The sequence below is a fragment of the Acanthaster planci genome, linkage group LG05, assembly GCF_054643075.1.
Source record: "Acanthaster planci isolate LZ-2023a linkage group LG05, COTS_SCS, whole genome shotgun sequence".
Classification (NCBI taxonomy): domain Eukaryota; kingdom Metazoa; phylum Echinodermata; class Asteroidea; order Valvatida; family Acanthasteridae; genus Acanthaster; species Acanthaster planci.
In genome coordinates, this window is record NC_141781.1 from 17,490,845 (window position 1) to 17,511,736 (window position 20,892).

The 20,892-nt window shown below is 39.5% G+C and overlaps 2 protein-coding genes across 4 annotated transcripts in view; both read left to right on the forward strand.

The window, feature by feature from the left end:
- The window catches only part of pik3c3 (phosphatidylinositol 3-kinase catalytic subunit type 3), a 48,785-nt gene extending 34,334 nt beyond the window's left edge, over nucleotides 1-14,451 (forward strand). For both annotated transcript variants that reach the window (XM_022250489.2, XM_022250488.2), the window contains 7 exons: nucleotides 626-742; nucleotides 1,710-1,976; nucleotides 2,586-2,720; nucleotides 5,478-5,809; nucleotides 6,222-6,312; nucleotides 11,284-11,409; nucleotides 12,432-14,451. In XM_022250489.2, the coding sequence (XP_022106181.1) occupies nucleotides 626-742; nucleotides 1,710-1,976; nucleotides 2,586-2,720; nucleotides 5,478-5,809; nucleotides 6,222-6,312; nucleotides 11,284-11,409; nucleotides 12,432-12,446 (1,083 nt within the window). In that variant the 3' untranslated portion in view covers nucleotides 12,447-14,451. The remainder of the gene's footprint in view (nucleotides 1-625; nucleotides 743-1,709; nucleotides 1,977-2,585; nucleotides 2,721-5,477; nucleotides 5,810-6,221; nucleotides 6,313-11,283; nucleotides 11,410-12,431) is intronic.
- Nucleotides 14,452-20,247: 5,796 nt separating this feature from the next.
- Nucleotides 20,248-20,892, forward strand: part of LOC110987622 (arrestin domain-containing protein 3-like) — a 35,764-nt gene continuing 35,119 nt past the window's right edge. The window contains exons 1-2 of one of the 2 annotated variants that reach the window (XM_022250490.2): nucleotides 20,248-20,489; nucleotides 20,746-20,868. In XM_022250490.2, coding sequence (XP_022106182.1) covers nucleotides 20,447-20,489; nucleotides 20,746-20,868 — 166 coding nt within the window. In that variant the 5' untranslated portion in view covers nucleotides 20,248-20,446. The remainder of the gene's footprint in view (nucleotides 20,490-20,745; nucleotides 20,869-20,892) is intronic. The other variant, XM_022250491.2, reaches the window with a different exon arrangement.

A 20,892-nucleotide genomic window follows, 5' to 3' on the forward strand; every position in this document is an offset into this window, starting at 1 on the left:
ACCCACGACCTCCTGCTTACCAGTGCAGATGTCTTAACCACTCAACCACTGAGCTTGCTGGGGTCAGCTGGGCAGTCTGAGTCAGATGTAGCTGTGAGTACTGCAAACTATTTCAAGATGTGCTTTGTGTCATGGAGATGTTAATTTTAATTACCTGTGTTGATTAACACCTCTTCCATGCAAAGTACATCTTGAAATAGTTTGCAGTACCCATGGCTACAGCCGACTTGGACCAGCCAGCCGACCCCAGCAAGATTGGTAGTTGATTGGTAGTTGATGTCTGCACTAGTACAGTAAGCAGGAGGTCATGGGTTGGAGTCCCATCCGAGTAAGCTTGTGAATTCATTGCAAGCTCTCAGACAAGCACTGAGTATACATTTTTTACGAATGTACATGCACCTCGGGTAAGGGCTAAACCCGCAATTAAAATTCATATTTTTGTCGAATGTTTTTTGGAAATGTACCGAGGAGGGAGGGTAAAAAGTTCAAGGATTTGTACTGCAGGGCAGGTAGTTCTGTCAATAACCACCTGACATCAGTACATCAAGAATCAGTGGTAAAATGACAGGTCACTGGCCACCAGACTTCATGATATGTATGTTGAGTATTTTAATTCTACTTTTAGGAAGGGAATGAAGGACTGAAGTATCGGACTCTGTTGATAAGACAACATGGGCTGACCAACCAAATACTGAAACTCATGAAGCAAGTTGCAAGAGAGAGTAGTAACAGAAAGAAAAAGGTAGGCAAGGCTAGGGAAAATTGGTTCCTTAGAAAGAAATAATTTTGTCGAAACATTTTTAGAAGCTTTTCAAAACTGGCAACAGGTATAATGGCACTTGTTGCTGGAGTATGTGCTATGTGTTTTTATAAAGTAATTGTACAGGTAGTTGATTCTTTTGTGTGTGGGGGGCGTTGGAATGGTGGGCGTTGTGCCTAGTTTTTCTAGGTTTTGGTGCCGTACTTGAAAGTTGAATAGAAGAGTAAGATTTAAGTGCTTGCAGATTTAATGTGCTGGGTTCATATATTTTGATTTGTGTTTGTAAGTTGTACATGTAAGTGTAGCTTAAAGTGAAGGTCAAGGCAAGAGCCTGAACATGAGAGGAATTGTGAGTAAATCATGAAACTGATGCACATATACTTTTGAAAACTCTGTTTTGTTTTAGTGTCATCTTTTAAAAGCAAACCAAATGTGCTAATGCCCTATCCTGGACTCATACTGGACTGCAGCACTCAGTACCTGTTTGCAGCAGTTATTGCTAGTTTGTTGAGTCATTCTAAAATTTCAAGAGACAGTGCAAACTGAGCAGGACATTCTGTTTGCCAACTTTCTTTTAGTTGCTCACATTGTACCAAACTGCATGACGGTGTACCAGAAGTCAGTGTACCAAAAGTGTTTCCATTTTGTGCAGAGTTTGGCACAAGAAGGTAAACCAAGAATGGTAAACTACAGGAAAATGAACAGAAAAATACACAGATGTGAAACGTCACAATTTTTGATTCCCAGTACACATAATAAGGGGGAGGTGGCTCCCTGACTCCTCACTCATGCATCAATACTCAACAACCATGATGCTAATCTTCTACTAATTATTCAACTTTGAAAACTGACCATGCAACTGGGATGCAAATTGATTTCCCATCACACATTCATATACCAGTATGTATGGTGCATTATACAACATTTGATGTTTTTGTTATACTATTAGATTGAACGTTTGCAGCTTCTTCTCAGTGACTCAGAGAGCACCAGCTTCAGCTTTGTTGCTTTCGATCCTTTGCCATTGCCTCTGCACCCTGAGATAAAGGTTAATGGAACTGTAGCCAAGAAAGCATCCATCTTCAAGAGTGCATTGATGCCCAGTAAGCTGACATTCAAGACAGTGGATGGAGCAGAGTACACAATGATCTGTAAGAGTGGTGATGATTTGAGGCAAGACCAACTCATACTTCAAATGATAACACTTATGGATAAGGTGGGATTATTTTTTGGACATTTGTATCAGATTTTTATGCATATGTGTTATTTCGATGCTCCCAGGCATTTTAATCGGGAGTGTTATCTCCATATGTATGCAGAATACCACAGACAATGCTGTCCTGAAAAAATTACATTATGCCAATTACTAACCAGAGCCAGGCCAGGTTCATTGAAATACATTAATACAATAAAAACATACAGGGCTTCGGACCCCTCTATCCCTTAGTTGTCCTGTATTTAAATGGATCTAGATCTCACACTCACATCTAAACATCCGGGATGGCATTATTTTGTCACTTCAGTGATCAAGTTAATGACAAATAATAATGGGAACAAAAAAATCAAGCTTACCTTTTTGTGACTGAACAAGAAAAGTTAATTTATGATTTTTGTTCTGTTCCAGCATAGTTTTTGCTGGCTTTTGCTGTTTTCCAAGTTTCTTGTGTTAACATTGTGTGGCCTATGTACTGGTACATGTATGTTGGGACTTATAATTGCAACTGCTTGTTGATGATTCACAGAACAATTTTTTTTTCAAAAGCAGATAATAGTATTAAGCAAAGTGGACATGCTAAAGCATCTATTTTCGATATTGCCCTTTCAGCTTCTGCGTCAAGAAAACCTTGATTTGAAATTAACACCATACAGAGTCTTAGCAACAAGCAGCAAAAGTGGCTTGCTTCAGTTCATTGAGTCAATCCCTGTAGCAGACGTCTTGTCAAATGAGGGCAACATACAGGTATGTGTCGGCCTTCAGAAATTTACCTACAACTTTGTTCATGCATGGGAATTATCTTGATGGAAGTAGAAACCAATTTTACAGTTAAAATATCATAATGAGAACAGTGTAAATTATTCAAAGAAATCAAGAGATCTTGCTACAAATGAGCAGGTACTGGACAGAGACATAAAGCAGTTGTATGTTTTTAACTTTCTTTTTGTCTTCTTGCTGCATGGTGTCCTTGTTATATGGGTAACTTTTACCATCTGCCATGACCTGTAGAGTGGGTCATTTACTTTCTAGAAATAACACAAACCTCTGTATTCAGTCTTGCAAGATGTATAACAATGTCAATTTGGAATCCACATGCAGGGAAGTACCTATTCATATTTGCAGAACCCATGTAACAATTGGCACAAATTGTGCCCCAACCTCATGGAATGACTCATCTATGTATTCATTTTTGGTATGAGGTTTTTAGATATTTTTAATTACTGTGTTTTCCGTATCTTATGTTTTAAAGTGCTTATACATGTACGTGTGTTTTGTCTATCTATTTTACTCAATTTTTAATGTACAGTGTATTTGAACATACTTTTTGATGAAATGTGCGCTTTATAAATGAATAAATTATTATTCATAAATACTTCAGACAGTTTCCCTATTAACAACGTGGAACTTGACCATGTATTAACATTGTTGTGATAATGAGATATGATAATGCCTGCTGTGGAAATCATGCACTGGTACCTGGATCTGAGACAGTGTACTCCATCCCTATTGGTCATGAGTCTGCATGTGATGCAGCACGCAGAATGGGCCAGGCACACGCCAAGTCCATATACAAAGAGATTCTGTTGGACAACTTGCAAAAGGAATACACCATAAAAATAGGTGTTCCGGAAAATTAAACTTCTAAGGGATTAAAATTAATTATTAAGGGAATAAAATAATATGTGCTTGGCTGGTCCTAAATGTGCTGAGGAGAATGGACGCAAATCGGCTCGGGCATTATCAGCATTATCAGCACCAGCCAAGCGCATATTCATTCCCATTCATAAATACCATTTTAGTCTGAGAGTCAAAAGAAGTCAATGTCTGATGGATTTCCAACGATTTTGTTCCAGAAGATTACTTTTATTTTCCCGAACACCCCCATCCAGTTTATGGTGTAGTCCTTTTGCAAGTTGTCCAATGGTATCTTCTTGTATAATATGGACTTGAAGCAGGCATGGTGCGTTCTGCGTGTTGCATCGCACGCCGACTCATGACCAATAGGGATAGAGCAAACGTCTCATATCCAGGTACCAGCGCGTGTTCAAATGTCTGAGGTATTTATGAACATGATTTATTATAAAAGGGGAGTTTGAAACTCTGCATGTTACTGTAGATTCACGTTATAGTGCTCTCAAGGGGACCTAACAGAATTGAGCATTATAACTACACATCACTATAACCGACTGGATGAACATGCAACATGTGCAGTGCACATGTGCACATGTACACTGTACTTCCATGTACATGTATAGATACATGTATCTACATGTATGTCATGTACCGGTATCAAAAAACACCACCAAATCTCTTCCAAAACTGCCACAGAACCTTGTGCATGCTGCATCGCAGCGCGCATGCATCTACACCTACCGCGACATCCTGACTGCTATTGCATGCTCATTCATGGACAGACCAATCGCTGACTTTTTCCAATAACCATGTGACCACAGAAAGTGACATGTCATCAGAAAAACCGAAGTGAAAACAGACCCGACATGTCACGCCGAATACAATGGGCAAAAAGACGAAATTTGCTCCACGAAGATACACGTAGGCTACAACTTTAAGCAGCTTATTTTATTTATCGGTAGAAAGAAACCTTTCGGTAACAAAATACTACATGTAGTATCTCAATTTTGATTATTTGCGTGCCAAACTACACCACGAGAATAAATACAAAGTGGGAATAATAATTATATCAGTGTCGCCACAGCAGAGCAAGTTAAGTTTGGTTGTTATAACCGCGCCATGCAGGCACGGCTCTCCATGGTGAGCATGTGCTCGCAATCGTGCTACATAGATGGCCCAGTGCGTGTCTGCACTCTGTGTGATCACTATACTACTGGTGTCCCAGAGGACGGCCAATCACGGTGGCCTTGTGATGCGGTTTCAAATGCGTTGATTTTCAAAGAATCTAAATTTTCAAGGTAAAGAATGCTGTAACCGGAATCATTTCACATGCTTTATATGGTTGTCGGGACAGAAAATTGTGTTATATCCTGAAAAGCGTTGTAAACATGTACATGTGTAGTTTTCTTCTGGTCATCATGGAGAATTTGAAATGAACTTATTTAAGTTGTTTTGTGTGCACTAATGGCTTCTCAGTAGTTTCATATGGCTTGTGTTTTTGTATATTAACCTGTCTGAACTGATTTCCATTGGAGGACCTGCATCCTTTTCTGTAAAGCTTTAGCTCTATACCTTTGATGTACTCTGTAAAAAAGGAAGGAATTACCAGTAGGATGTTGGTAGGTCTCATTAAGAGAGCAATTCTTTGTGTTACAAAAAGTGGGAGTGAGTTGTGGGGACAAAATTGACCCCGGTTATGTTTTTGGTCCGCAAAACATCTACCTATCCATGTACATGTACACGTATATCTCAACACGTATGTTGCCCCCATAATCCAGTAACAAGTTTGCATGCTCATTCAAGTGTAAGTACTGCATTTAGTATTTCTCCATTCGTACAGATTTCTCTCCAATGTTTTCATTACTGTAGAATTTCTTCCGGAAGTGCAGCCCAGCTGATAACAATGCTGTGTATGGTATAAGCCAAGATGTAATGGATACATACGTGAAGAGTTGTGCTGGATACTGTGTTATCACTTACCTCTTGGGAGTTGGTGACCGTCATCTGGATAACCTTCTCCTCACCAAGAATGGCAAGCTGTTTCATGTTGACTTTGGTTACATTCTTGGGAGGGACCCAAAGCCTCTTCCGCCACCGATGAAGCTTAGCAAGGAGATGGTTGAGGGCATGGGCGGAGCTTCTAGTGAGCAGTATCAAGATTTCCGGAAACTCTGCTACACAGCATTTCTTCACTTGCGGAGGTTTGTATTGAGTTACCAGATGCAAAAGAATTTAAATAAATAAAAGATGGGCTCAGTGTAATGGGACTGCCCATAATGGTAAATAGAACGTGTAACTTTGTATATTCATAAAATAAGCACTTTCTGCAAAGAATCAGTGACAAGTTGCCACAAGTAATGCCTAAATAGTTTGGTTGGGTAGATGACATAATGTATACAGGAAAGGAAGCTTAAATTAACCATGCAGCCTACAACTTTGATTGTAGGCCCAAATCAGATTTTGTTAATATCTAGTTAATAAATGGAAACAAACAAGATCCAAATTCCCAACTTTAAAGTTCATCTTTTAGTGGAAATCAGTGGTCATAATGTCAATCACAATTAACCACGGATACTCTTGTCTCATGTGTGTTTGATTGTTGTTGACCCTTAGACATTCCAACCTGATACTCAACCTGTTTTCATTGATGGTCGATGCCAATGTGCCAGATATTGCTTTAGAGCCTGACAAAACAGTGAAGAAGGTAGGTGTGTTGCGATAATTGAGCACAGAACAATAAAGTCCCCACAGATTGCCTGTGTATCTGCACAAATTTCACATTTGTTATGTGTCTGTGGTATTGCAAACATTTTGATGAATATTGTCGAATGTTTTAGAACTTTATAATAATCTAATGAAAGTTGCAGTCAGTTTTCAGAAAGTCAGCTGTGTATATCAAGAGTTAATTGTGCATAATGGAAGTAATGATGAGAATTGTCACAGCCATCAAAGACACGAGGTGCTTAGTGGAGTAACAATGAGAAATGTCACAGCCATCAAAGACACAAGGTGCTTAGTGGAGTAATAATGAGAAATGTCACAGCCATCAAAGACACGAGGTGCTTAGTGGAGTAACAATGAGAAATGTCACAGCCATCAAAGACACAAGGTGCTTAGTGGAGTAATAATGAGAAATGTCACAGCCATCAAAGACACAAGGTGCTTAGTGGAGTAACAATGAGAAATGTCACAGCCATCAAAGACACGAGGTGCTTAGTGGAGTAATAATGAGAAATGTCACAGCCATCAAAGACACGAGGTGCTTAGTGGAGTAATAATGAGAAATGTCACAGCCATCAAAGACACGAGGTGCTTAGTGGAGTAATAATGAGAAATGTCACAGCCATCAAAGACACGAGGTGCTTAGTGGAGTAATAATGAGAAATGTCACAGCCATCAAAGACACGAGGTGCTTAGTGGAGTAACAATGAGAAATGTCACAGGTTTCAAAGACACAAGGTGCTTAGTGGAGTAATAATGAGAAATGTCACAGCCATCAAAGACACAAGGTGCTTAGTGGAGTAATGATGAGAAATGTCACAGCCATCAAAGACACGAGGTGCTTAGTGGAGTAATGATGAGAAATGTCACAGCCATCAAAGACACGAGGTGCTTAGTGGAGTAATAATGAGAAATGTCACAGCCATCAAAGACACGAGGTGCTTAGTGGAGTAATAATGAGAAATGTCACAGCCATCAAAGACACGAGGTGCTTAGTGGAGTAATGATGAGAAATGTCACAGCCATCAAAGACACAAGGTGCTTAGTGGAGTAATAATGAGAAATGTCACAGCCATCAAAGACACGAGGTGCTTAGTGGAGTAATAATGAGAAATGTCACAGCCATCAAAGACACGAGGTGCTTAGTGGAGTAATAATGAGAAATGTCACAGCCATCAAAGACACAAGGTGCTTAGTGGAGTAATAATGAGAAATGTCACAGCCATCAAAGACACAAGGTGCTTAGTGGAGTAACAATGAGAAATGTCACAGCCATCAAAGACACGAGGTGCTTAGTGGAGTAACAATGAGAAATGTCACAGCCATCAAAGACACGAGGTGCTTAGTGGAGTAATAATGAGAAATGTCACAACCATCAAAGACACGAGGTGCTTAGTGGAGTAATAATGAGAAATGTCACAGCCATCAAAGACACTAGGTGCTTAGTGGAGTAATAATGAGAAATGTCACAGCCATCAAAGACACAAGGTGCTTAGTGGAGTAATAATGAGAAATGTCACAGCCATCAAAGACACGAGGTGCTTAGTGGAGTAATGATGAGAAATGTCACAGCCATCAAAGACACAAGGTGCTTAGTGGAGTAATAATGAGAAATGTCACAGCCATCAAAGACACGAGATGCTTAGTGGAGTAATAATGAGAAATGTCACAGCCATCAAAGACACGAGGTGCTTAGTGGAGTAACAATGAGAAATGTCACAGCCATCAAAGACACGAGGTGCTTAGTGGAGTAATAATGAGAAATGTCACAGCCATCAAAGACACGAGGTGCTTAGTGGAGTAATAATGAGAAATGTCACAGCCATCAAAGACACGAGGTGCTTAGTGGAGTAATAATGAGAAATGTCACAGCCATCAAAGACACGAGGTGCTTAAGTGGAGTAACAATGAGAAATGTCACAGCCATCAAAGACACAAGGTGCTTAGTGGAGTAACGATGAGAAATGTCACAGCCATCAAAGACACGAGGTGCTTAGTGGAGTAACAATGAGAAATGTCACAGCCATCAAAGACACAAGGTGCTTAGTGGAGTAATAATGAGAAATGTCACAGCCATCAAAGACACGAGGTGCTTAGTGGAGTAATGATGAGAAATGTCACAGCCATCAAAGACACGAGGTGCTTAGTGGAGTAATAATGAGAAATGTCACAGCCATCAAAGACACGAGGTGTTTAGTGGAGTAATAATGAGAAATGTCACAGCCATCAAAGACACGAGGTGCTTAGTGGAGTAATAATGAGAAATGTCACAGCCATCAAAGACACGAGGTGCTTAGTGGAGTAATGATGAGAAATGTCACAGCCATCAAAGACACAAGGTGCTTAGTGGAGTAATAATGAGAAATGTCACAGCCATCAAAGACACGAGGTGCTTAGTGGAGTAACAATGAGAAATGTCACAGCCATCAAAGACACAAGGTGCTTAGTGGAGTAATAATGAGAAATGTCACAGCCATCAAAGACACGAGGTGCTTAGTGGAGTAATAATGAGAAATGTCACAGCCATCAAAGACACGAGGTGCTTAGTACATTCACTACATGTACATAGCTTCCACAAATCTATTCATTCGCCCATTGGGCAAGACATCTACTCATCTGTAGTCAAAGTTTGTTGCTTATACATCGAATGTAGTGCTTAAAACTGAAGGGAAAAGCAAGAAACAATCTGTTGAAATGAAACTTAGCTGTGCTGAGGACTGCCACAAATAGTTCAATATCTCTTCCCATTTACAAGTTTGCAAAGAGCCATTGATTCTATCATTTCTTAAAAAGTAGCTGCAATCAATGTGTTCCCATACAACCCTCAAAATGCACCTTATGTGTCTAAGTTAACTTAATTTTCAACATTTGTTTCACTATTTTAAAGAGTAGTTTGCTGCCTCTTTGGTCTTTATGTTAATGACATTTTCGATATTCATGAGGAGAACTATGATGTCATCCCAGGAAGAAAGCCTAAATGTGACATTGGTTGGTACACAAAAAGTCCTGCATTTTAGTAGCTTTTGCTGGACCAAATGTTGTCTTTGCTGATTCATTGTTGTTTGTGTGCATAGCAATAAGCAAGCGGCAATTCCTTTGTCAGAAAGTTTTTAGGAAGTAAATTTTGGGTTCAGGGTGCAGTGTCCCAATTCAAGGAAAATTCTCCGCCAGGCCAAGGCGCACAAAAAGTACCCCCCAGAGATTGTTTCAAAAAGAGGGGCCAAGAAATGGTGGGATTGTGTCAGTATGGCCCAGGATCATCTCTGTAGATTCAGGGGCACCCATCTGGGGGCAAAGCAGACCAAAATGGGATTGAAAATTAGTCAGAAGAGCCCCAGGAAGGTGAGGGATGTCATTTGAAAAATGGTCACTGGGAGGGCTTGGCAACATTCATTTCTTGGGGGGTGAGTTTGTTTTGGGCGGATAATTAAAAAATTCATTGGTTAACCTACTAAAAATTGAAAATGAAATGAAATCTGAAGGACCAAACAACACATTGCTTTTTGTTTGAGAGGCCTCAGGGACTTCAGTTGCCTGCCATGGGGCTCCAAACTTGATTTTACACTATTTTCAATGGAGCTTGAATTGGTTCAGTGCACCCCTCACAATTTGAACAGAAAAACCTATGCAATGAACTGTATCATTTCTGGATGACATCACAGCAACAGTGCCCTCAGTTGTCCAGGAAAGCGTGGATAATTTTGAAAGCTTAAAAAAGTGCTCTTTTCAATAAATAAGAGTGTAAAAGAGTTCATACATTGAAGAAGAGTACAAAGTTGCAGAATAATTGTGTCTTAGAAATATTAATTGTGGCTTCACAATGAATACATGAATACCATACATTTATCAACACCATTCATTCCCTATGTCCAGTTACTAGGGTAAAGAGTCTTTTCTGGATACCTACATTGTGTTTTAAGGCCATGGCTGTTTGTGCAGCCAATTACCCACTGAGCTCAGGACTTAGCACAACTGGGGGCACAAGCTAATTCAGTATGCGGTACCTCAACCTGATAAAAACCCTAACCTACTTAATACAGAGCACTTGAAGGAAACACCCCATTTTGTGCCAGTTGGCTGGGGGGGTGAAAGCTGGACAGAGTTGATAGACTCATAAGTGAATTCGTTACATTTCCAAAAGTGTCAAAGAGTTACAAGTGATTTCAAAGATGTCATGTTGTGTATTCGACCTACTTTAAAGCTGCTTACTGTTTTATTAATGGTGCATTCTGGCTTTAGTTGGTTGTTATGGAAACTCCTCTGGCCTGAAAGAGAGTAAGGAGGATTTACGTCAGGTTATGGATTATCTGCTGGCATTTCAGATGAGCTTATTTGCTCTGACATGGCTGCCTAAATTGCTTATTACTTTGCTTATTTTATTTCTGGGAAGATTACATGTACCTGTACCTCGGGACCTTAGGTGTATTAATACAGAGCTAAAAAACAGTTCAATTCTTTAGTCACATTGCAAGAAGATCAAAGCCACTTTGCATAATGCACGTGTACATTATTAGTCACAATAGATACTACAAGTACATGTTCCTGGAACTTTTATAATTTGTTGTGTGCCCGGAAGAAGGTCGTAAATGCTTATGACCTTTTGCCGGGAAGCATAATTGCTTCAAACAATTTTTTCCTTGCAAAAGGACGTATGTATGCAACTGTTTTATTTTAATGAAATATAAAGATTTCTTTGCAAATTAGTTCCAAAAACATTTCCATAGTCGTTTGATAAGTTGTTCAAAGGTTCCTTTTTGCACAAATGTGTTGATTTTGTAGTAAATTTTATCCGTTTTTACTAAATAAAGAGAGTGTGGCTCTCACGCCCTGTTACCGGGAACATTTTTTCTACTGTGATCATGCTTCCGGGCAAAAGAGTTTAAGCGTGCTCACAACCTTTTGCCAGTCACACAATGAATTGCTCTCTAAACACAGACTGGTTACTTTATTCCAGCTTCAAGATAAATTTCGGCTTGACTTGACTGATGAGGAAGCAGTTCAGTACATGCAGAACCTGATTGATGTCAGTGTAGGTGCTGTTTTTGCTGCTGTTGTGGAACAGTTCCACAAATTTGCCCAGGTGACTAGAATTACACAGATCTTTGGTTTTGTTTGTTCATTTATGACATACAGTTAGTGTATCAAGTATAGCATTTTCAATTGTCCCATCAGGCATGTTACAATGCAGTCAAGAGCAATTTACAGTTTAGTGTACAGGCAAGGACCTGTGTGTGTGGTGTGGCATTATACAAAAATGATTGTGCATGCATATGTGGTTCAATTTTTTGTCTTGAAAGTCATTATTGCACACACAAAATATCAACTGGAATTACTGTACACATTTCAGAAATGTTCATGTAAAACTGCCAGTCGTTGTACAAGCAAACTGTTTAGCTCCGCACTGGGAAATAATGCTGTGTCAGTGGTAACACAACACATTGTGCATTGGTCCTTTAAACTCTTCATCCTGAAATAAAGATACTATCCACACGATATTTTTAAATACAATTCATAAATACCTGGGACAGCTTTCTATTCCTATTGGTTGGAACGCATTATACGACTGTGTATTAACATTTGATAATGCCCACTGTGTAAATCACACTCTGGCACATGGATACAAGACAGTTTGATTGGGTCTGATTGGTCAGGAGTCTGTGTGCACTCAACATGCCATGCACGCCAAGTTCATTGAAGAAGATTCTATTGGACAACTTTTGAAAGGAATATACACTTTACTATAAAATGGACGGGGATGTTTGGGAAAATGGAAGTAAAGTTTTAGAACAAAATTGTTGGAAATCCATCATATGTTGACTTCTTTTGACTGAATATAAAGGTATTTATGAATGGGAATAAATACGTGCTTGGCCGGTCTTAAACTAAAGTTTAAGGCCTTGCTCATGAGAAATAAACTACTTTGAAATCAAATCACAGCTTGAAAGAAAAAAACAGTTTCATTGTACTTTTTCAGGAACAAGCTGTGATCTAAACTCACAGTGGAATTTAGTGTTGCAGTAGGGGAACTTTTCGCATGAATAGGTTGATGTAAGTTTATTCAAGCTGTAATGTAACAAAACTGTTATTTGTTTTGATTTGCAGTATTGGAGGAGATAAGTGCTGCAGTGGATGTCTCTGATGGCGCTGTTGCATCACAATTACTGAATTCGTCAACTATAAGTGGCGAGAAATGACGTCTACATGTGCTCTGGTACAACATGTCTTATGTTCAAATTCCACTTGAGGGTGCTGTATAAGTGTATCTGTATCAAGGAAGAGAAATAAAGGGAAGTTTGTGCAATTGTACCTAAATTCTGTACCAATTTTAAAAAGTATCAAGAATTATATAAATATTAAAAAATGGATGAAGTTATGGGTTCAATTTGACTGGTTTTAGTCTGCTACTTATCCTTTCTTTCTGGAATTTCGGGAAAACTGACAGTTTGGTATCAGCACAAACAATGTGATGCAACCTACAGAAACTGCCTCTAAGAAATTTGTTAATAGCATGGGTCGGATGTGGAGGATTTATTCGTGGGAAATGTTCAAGTTTCAGTATATTTGTTTCCTAAACCCTGAGGCTTCTTGAGCATTCTTCTGTATATTCGTCAAAGGGCTTTTCCAGTCACACAGGCTCTATGAGAACTATAAACACTTAACTAAAGATAGAACTTCATACATTGAAAAAGTACAAGAATTTTGAGCAGGATAATTACCATTCTATCAGAAATCGACCAATTACCGTCCCAATTACCCCATTCTCAATTTATTCAAAATCATTTTTGACTGCATTTCCATGTGACAGATGTCATCACTATTTGCCCACACAGCTATTGTTGGTGATGGTTCCTGGAGAGTGTGCATTTGTGGCCAGGGGTGTTGCCATTTGGGGGGGTACTCATCACTTTCAAACTGATACACCATTGACAGTGGAAAGGCATCATTTCCAATTATTTTCAAGCAAATTGGGTTTTTTTTCATCACTATTACTCCTGTTTTAGTGTGTCTCACTTTTTTGTGGGGTATCCCTTTGCCCCTACCCCTTGCAGCTCCCCAGTTTATGTCCCATCATTAAATTTTCAACTGAGGGGCATTTCCATACAAAACTTAAAGAATAATTATACAATGCTGAAGTTCACAGTTATTTTGAGTAACCTTTTCTGCATTCACAAACGATGTTAGAATACTGCTACATTTGTTCTCCATTAGTTACCAGCGAAATAGACATTGAGCATTTTATAAAAGTACATGTAGTGATGGAGGCCTATTGAGTTCATGTAAATAATTGAAAATGTAGGGTGGTTTTCATTATAAATCGGAGATTGAGGTTTTCATTTTTTTTCCTGGCTGTGATTGACCTGAATGTGAATTGCATGAATGGAGAACGTGTTGTTTGATGACTTACACATAATAAAATACTTTAATGATTTATAATCTCCTAGATAAACAGCGTGCAGTCAAACGGTCGATGTTTCATATTTCTTCAGTGAAGTATTTTCATTAGGCCGCTAAGCTAAGGGCTGTATTTTTACACCTTCCATCTTCAACAACAGCAATAATTAAAGGATAGCCTACTGCATTTCATTTCGAACTTAAACAAAATACAGTAACACCCATTTAAGACAGGCGTTCTAGAGTCACGCAAAACCAAATTGAAAGTAAATTTTGAATTAATTACGGTAAAAGTTCGACGTCTGAAACAGGAGCGACCAGACGTGCTAACTAGATCGACACTTTGAGGCGCTTGGAACGACACCAGAGCGACTTGGTTTTGGACGTCGCTCTTTACATGGGCCAAACCCAATGCAAATGTACAGTATTCAGTTCGTCTGTCTGAAACCAAAATTTAATTGGGTGGACCCGAGTCACTCTTAATTCTGTTTGGTTTGGCGCGACCCCAGAACGCCTGTCTGAAACGGGTGTAGCCCCTTAAAAGGAGAAAAGAATAATAAACTTTAAAGATAGAATCTTGTAAAAGAAACTTAAATTCAAGTTAAAAGAAATTTCGGCACTATTATCCCAGACTGTTTTAGGACGCCTTTATGGTTTGGTTTCATCCATATTTTGGAAGCTTGGCTTATGAAAGCGAAGTATAGAAAGTATTAAAAAGAAAAGCATTGTTCGTCGGATGAATTCGCCGTAGTTCATTTGGTCATTGTTGATGGCCAGAACTTGACAAACGTAAGATCTGTGATCTTTTTTTCACTGTGTCATTTTTCAGCATGGAGAGACAAGACTTGTGTTGAGGTATTTAGTTTGAATGAGACCTTGAAGAAATTAAAAGAGCTCGCAAAAAATGTGTTTTCTATGGTTATCTGGAAATAACATTCTGTCTTTAAATAAGCCAGACACAAGAGGAGGGCGCTATTTGGAGTGGGTAAATTTGAAGTTTGAAGATTTTACCCAAACCAAATAGCACCCTCCTACTGCTTCCGCCATACTTGAAATAGGCTGATGTTACCTAGTATAGTGCTAATTCCAGCGCGTGATCTTTACCATTTGAACGCATTTAAATAATTTAAAAATTGTTAGTAATTAACTTCTTTAGAAGAAATCTTGCCCCAAAAGTAATTAAACTGATTCATCGAAATTACATGAAAAATCAATATCTTTTCAACTTCCACCTCAAAAATACAAAACCGTAAGATTATGTGAGTGAGGGGAGCTGAAAATGGCGTCATATTAGCCGGTTAACCTCAGGCAATTCCCAACTATGTCATACATGTACAAAAATAACATGTAACGTGTACAAGAATTGTTTTATGAAGTTTACAAAAATTTTGAAGTTCGAATCCATTCCACTCGGGTAGTTTTGGAAGGGAAAGTGGTGACTTCCCAACGTATTAATGCCATCGCAGTTCATTTGGTTTCTCTTTAGGGGTGAGGTGGCCTACTTAGATCATGTCAAAGCCAGACAGTTCAAAATGTCTTGTTAGGCTTTGATCTTGAGATGAGACCGTAGATGTATATTTGAGTCTGGGTTGAGGAAGGGGTGTGATCAGACCATTTTTCCAAAACCGTCGATAGTGGAAGCGAAGTTGGACATTTTTGCCTCTCTACTGCCGATAAACCATGAACTCGTACTTGACCTTGCATGCCTTATCCAGTTTGTTTCGCACACATCTGGATCGGGATCAGTGATCCAAGAGCTGGTTTGCGCCATCCATTAGGTGGGTTCTGGTGTCAGTGAACCAGCGACGGATCACCGATCGCGATGCAGATCTGTGTGAAACATTCAAACAAACAGGGTCATAGGTAGTGGAACTTGTTCGTGGCGTGAAATTATCACGTACTTGCGTGATACATGTACCATCACGCACATGTACTTACGTAATACTATCACTTACGTACGTGAAAAAATATTTATTCGTGATGGTAATACGTTTCCGTAAATTAGAATGTCTCAACTAGATTTTTTTCTTCGGCTGCCCTGCCGGATAGTGGCAACGCCTCTGACATCAATATACCGCACCGAGAACCGTAAACCCCTCACTTTGTTTACGAGCACGATATTAAAACGTCTCTCCCAATTTCTGATGCAGCAGGGTCGGGATGCTATTGTGGCGACCTGGAACTATCAATGGATTTGAAGGTTGCACCATCCTAGAAGCCTCAGTGGGCGTCGTTCGATCTTCCACATATAGAGCCCATGACTACACCTTGTCCCATTTCAGAGGAAGACATGGTGTCACAACTATCCCCCCCCCCGTTACCATGACATGAATTTTTGCGGGTCAGTGTTTGCTCCCAGACAACTTCATGCAGGCACAAAAAGATTCAAATATAAACCTTCTCTTAAATTTAAATAAATGTATTATAACTTACAACTAAATACTATGGTATAACAAAGGACACCAAATTAATTATCTATTGGTATCTACAAATATTTACAAAAGTCAATAATGGAGCATTTCACGTGAGACCGAAATTAAGTCTATAATAGTCCGCGTTCGCAAAACGAAGCAAGATACATAACTAGTAGAAATTTAAATGGCTCCTGCAATTACTTCTTGGTTGTAAAGAAAATTACAATCAATTAGTTTATTTAACCCTTCGCTATCGACTTAATGCTAATCCTTCACTATCAATTATTAAAACCTTACTAAAGCCGGCAATTAGATAAAAAAAACTCATTTATGCAGGGCCCACCGCGAGTAGAATACGCTTTCCGCGTCAAAGGCCGTCCCCTTGCCCGAACAATCGGCCTAAACCTTGTGCCGGAACCTCTGAGTAGGTAGCCGGGAAAAGTGTCGGCGGTGTTGCACTTGGCTAGGTTCTTGGTGGCGGTGCCAGTCGGTGTTCCAACTCGCCTACAGCCAACCTCCGGCCTGTCTGCCTCGGGCAGTTGGTAGGGCAATGGAGATCACGGTACGACACTTTAATCACTAGGGCTAATGGCTCATGCAGTCCTGGATGCCATTTGAATAATAATGCCACAGCCTAGATTAATGGCTATTGAGGTAGTGATAACATTAAATACAAATAATTGCATGTATATTGATCGCCTAATGAAACCGCTCCGAAGTTACTGGATCAAAATCACAAATTTAGAACACTTAATTTAGACCACTTAATATGTAATAAAGAAATGTTTAGAATAATACCCATCAATCAGTTTCTGATTGGAAACAGTGCATCCTCTGTGGTCACTTACATGTAAATCAACTGGAAGTGGTACATGTACTCAAGATCAGATTTATAAAACAGGAAAATAATAGAACATTTCATAAAACCTGAACCTCAAATTTACGTTCTGTTGGCAGATCAAATTCCTGACTCTCTCAGAGACCATCACCGTTCCAAGACTTGGCTTTCCGGTGGAAAATTTTAGAAATATAGCTTATAACAAAAATATTGCGGCCGTCATGTCTGAGACGATCGGTGGCAAAAAGCGCTTTTTCAAAAATCGCGGGCTGTAAGTCACATGTCAAAGGCAGTATAAAAACCCAATGTCGTATAAAATGATAAAGAGACCATGGCAATATGAATATTTATACTTACTTATGTATTATCTATTTACACGATAGGACACTGCAGGTACGAACTGTACACACAACACACAGACGTTGACCAACACAAAATTAATCGGACCTACTGAGGCGTGAAGTAGGGTTCTTGTTTGCTGGAGCAACGCTGACACATGGAAGTCTGTAAACATGAGTGCACGTTTCGACAATCCTTGCCTTGTGATTATGTTCGAAATGTGTTCCTGCATCATGAATGAAAACGGCCTGGACTACCCAACCAGCGCTGATGAATCGTTAAATTTGTATCAGACATTGAGAAGAGTATCACATTTTTCTGATCGATTAATTATGATTAATTTTAAACACAAGTGTCCAATCTTCACGGGGGAGCACTTGGCACTGTATACTGCTAAAAGCTTTCAACTAGGCTGCACAGGAAAATGTCCTCATTATACACACTGAAAAATAATGGTCCAAATCTCCACCTGTAAGCCTGTTTAGGGACACATTTCTACCTCTGGTGGTGCAGACCTTGTTTTGGGGATGCAAGGCTGCATCTGAATGGGGGCTGTTTTTATATAAACGCTCTGAATCTTCACGGATGCAGCGGTTTTTTTTCGCCTTGCTTTAATACCTGTCCACATTGTTATTCATTTTGAATCTTGTGTCCTTGTTTTTGATGACCAAGGATATCAATGTGCTCTTGTCTTTGTATGCGAATGCTTAAATAAAGACAACAAGCATTCAAACATTTCTGAATGGCGTTTTCAACAAGACTACTGTTAAACTAAACCCGTGATGGAACTTTATTCAGGAAGTTGTCAATTATTTTTGAAAACTGACTACAGAAAGTGAGGAAACTGACTGGGAAAATTCAAACTAATATTGAAAGCGAGCAAAGAAACTTTGACTGGACCGGGCTTCGAACTGGAGACTTTTGGGTTACCGTACCACTGCTCTACCACCTGAAACAGAAACAAATAAATGAAAAAAAAATCCTCTTTGTGGTTTTCACGATCGAGCCTGAAAGTCAAAGGTCACGCAGCGAGCTTCTGGAACCCTCACGCGGTCCTCCTATGGGGATTTTACATTGGGCCGTCCTATCACGTTCTAGAATTTTTGGAAGAATAATTCCTGAAACCACCCCATGAAGCACTCATGTTGGAATTTTAGCTTTGTCTTCCTCAACTAATATTTAGGAGAAGTCACCTGGAGACGGAAAAAAACGAATTTCATTAATGACCTTTCACGTCCAGCGATATCGTACCTAGGTCTCCTTGTTCATGCAAGTTTGTTTTTACCCCGGGTTTACGATTTACGATAAACAACATTGTAAAACATTGCAAAGATTAACCTACCTGTAGTCGATGGGTTCCATGTTTCGTTAATTTGACATAACGCAGTTGTTCGTAAAAGTAGATTATTGCTTTAAGTATATGACTTTATAAATCAAAAAAGTGTGTAAAATATTTTGATCTGGTTTTATTTCGGCTCTTACCGACAGACTACTACAAAATTTCAAACCGTAGATGTACGGCATTCGAGGGTAGTATGGGTCAAGCTGGACGTGAATAGTTCTGGAACAATAATTACTCATAGAAATCCACACATCCTGGCAAACTTGACATACATAATGTGCAGCTTTGTATAAGTGACTTAAGGATTTAAGGGTATTACATTAGCCATCACTCTATACACACCAATATGAGTTCATGCACATTTTTCTCGACAGCAATATAGCATTGTAACACCAGAAAACATAATGACAGAGTGAACTTTCATTCAAACAATGACGATGCTTGGAGCCGTATGTGTCTGTCAATGCTACGTCTTAATCGTTCGTGCGTGCTCAAGGCAACAGAATTGTTTTTTGTACCAACAATTTTTTTGTTCTTTCTTCGTATTTGCCAAATGTTTAGAGAAGATAGAAACATTCATCGTAAAATGAAAGCTATGCGGACGTTGTTATTTCAAAGCAGTTTAACATTGCTTCTTGTCAAGAAATTCACAACAAATTGATGACCAGTTTCGCTCGCCCATTCGGATCCCTTTCGATTTTGCCCAGGGAAACTCGAAGCTCTTGGCGGACTCGAACAAGTCGCTGTCGCTCGTAGATGACCTTTTGCTAGGCTGGCTGGCGGCATGACCGTGTAACGCACATCATTAATTGCATCCTATCTTATGCAAGAGTTTCTTGAAACCTTACGTGTGTATCAAGTACATGTACATGTACAAAAATGGATGCGTGGCATTTATACGAGATGTACCCAGAAAAAGATTGAAGGTACAGTACTTGTGGCTACGCAACGCATCTTTGAAGTGCCTTACATGCCCGACATTGGTTTATGTCGGAGTTATTTCTGTCCTTAATTGACAAGTTCGAGGCAAAACCTTTCTGTTTGTGGGTGAAAGCAAAAAACGGTGTGATGTTGGAAAAGACCGCAGGAATGAAGCAAGCGGCCGTGTGCATTACTATGAATTATTTTGTTGTGAAATACAATTCTTAATGGGAGATGAAATCTGACATGATCAGCAAACGGATTGAAATTATCCCTTGCTACAGCTCTCCCTGTGATGAGGGAAAGTAAAGTATCATCGCATTTTCATTCTCTGCTTGCGTAGCAAACATTTCAAAACGTAGATTTAAAGAACTTGAAATTTAGAATGAATAACAGCAGGAGGTTGATGTTGAGTGAAAATACATCCCACTTAGTATTTCGTTGAGGACTCCCATTGTGCGAAAACACGCCGTAATGCTGCAGGAGCACTACATCAGACATAACTGAGAGCGGGGAAAGGGTCAAATGTGGGAACATGCTTCGTGGTAATTGATTACATTTCTCGCGCCTTCTGTTATGCTACCATTACCAGGATATTACTGGTGGCCTCAGTAGAGCAGTTTGGTTACGATGCCAATTCGTGACACTCCGTATGTCATGCACGTACACATATATGTACCCTACCTTTGAATCCTCATTAAAATTTACAGAATTTAAATCCATTGCTCAACATCCCGTTACGCGACGTATCCTCGTCTAATTACCATATGCACATCACGTAGATGAGTTGGTAATGGCTCTTTGGCAATAGCCTCTGCACTCACTGCGGCTACAGTTCATCCTGATGTGAGTTGTGCTTGTCCGTGACCTGATGCTGTGTACTGATGAGCGACATATTCTGCATAATGCGAATGGTACGTGTGAATGGCAAGCCTTGGTCCTATGCACTGAATTGAAACTAGACGTTGCCGTTCATTCCGTATAACGCCTAGTTAGCGAATATTAACAGACGTTGCTTAATCATGAAATAAGCCCAATGTTTGTCGCATCGACCTTGTTTTGATGACAATACACCCTCAGCAACGAGGGCAAAAATTGATGAGACACAACTCGCAGGAAGACGCTTCTCTGAGTAGAGCAAATTTGTTCAAAGATCAGTTTCCTTTGCAGCTGTAATGGGTAAAATCAGTGGATTCCAGATCATCTTTGATAATGACCAAGAAGTCTTCAATGGAGGGGATGTCATTCAGGGTCATGTCCGCCTGGATTTGCAAGCAACTAAGCAGTTCAGAGGTAGGCCTATGCAGTATTTTACCC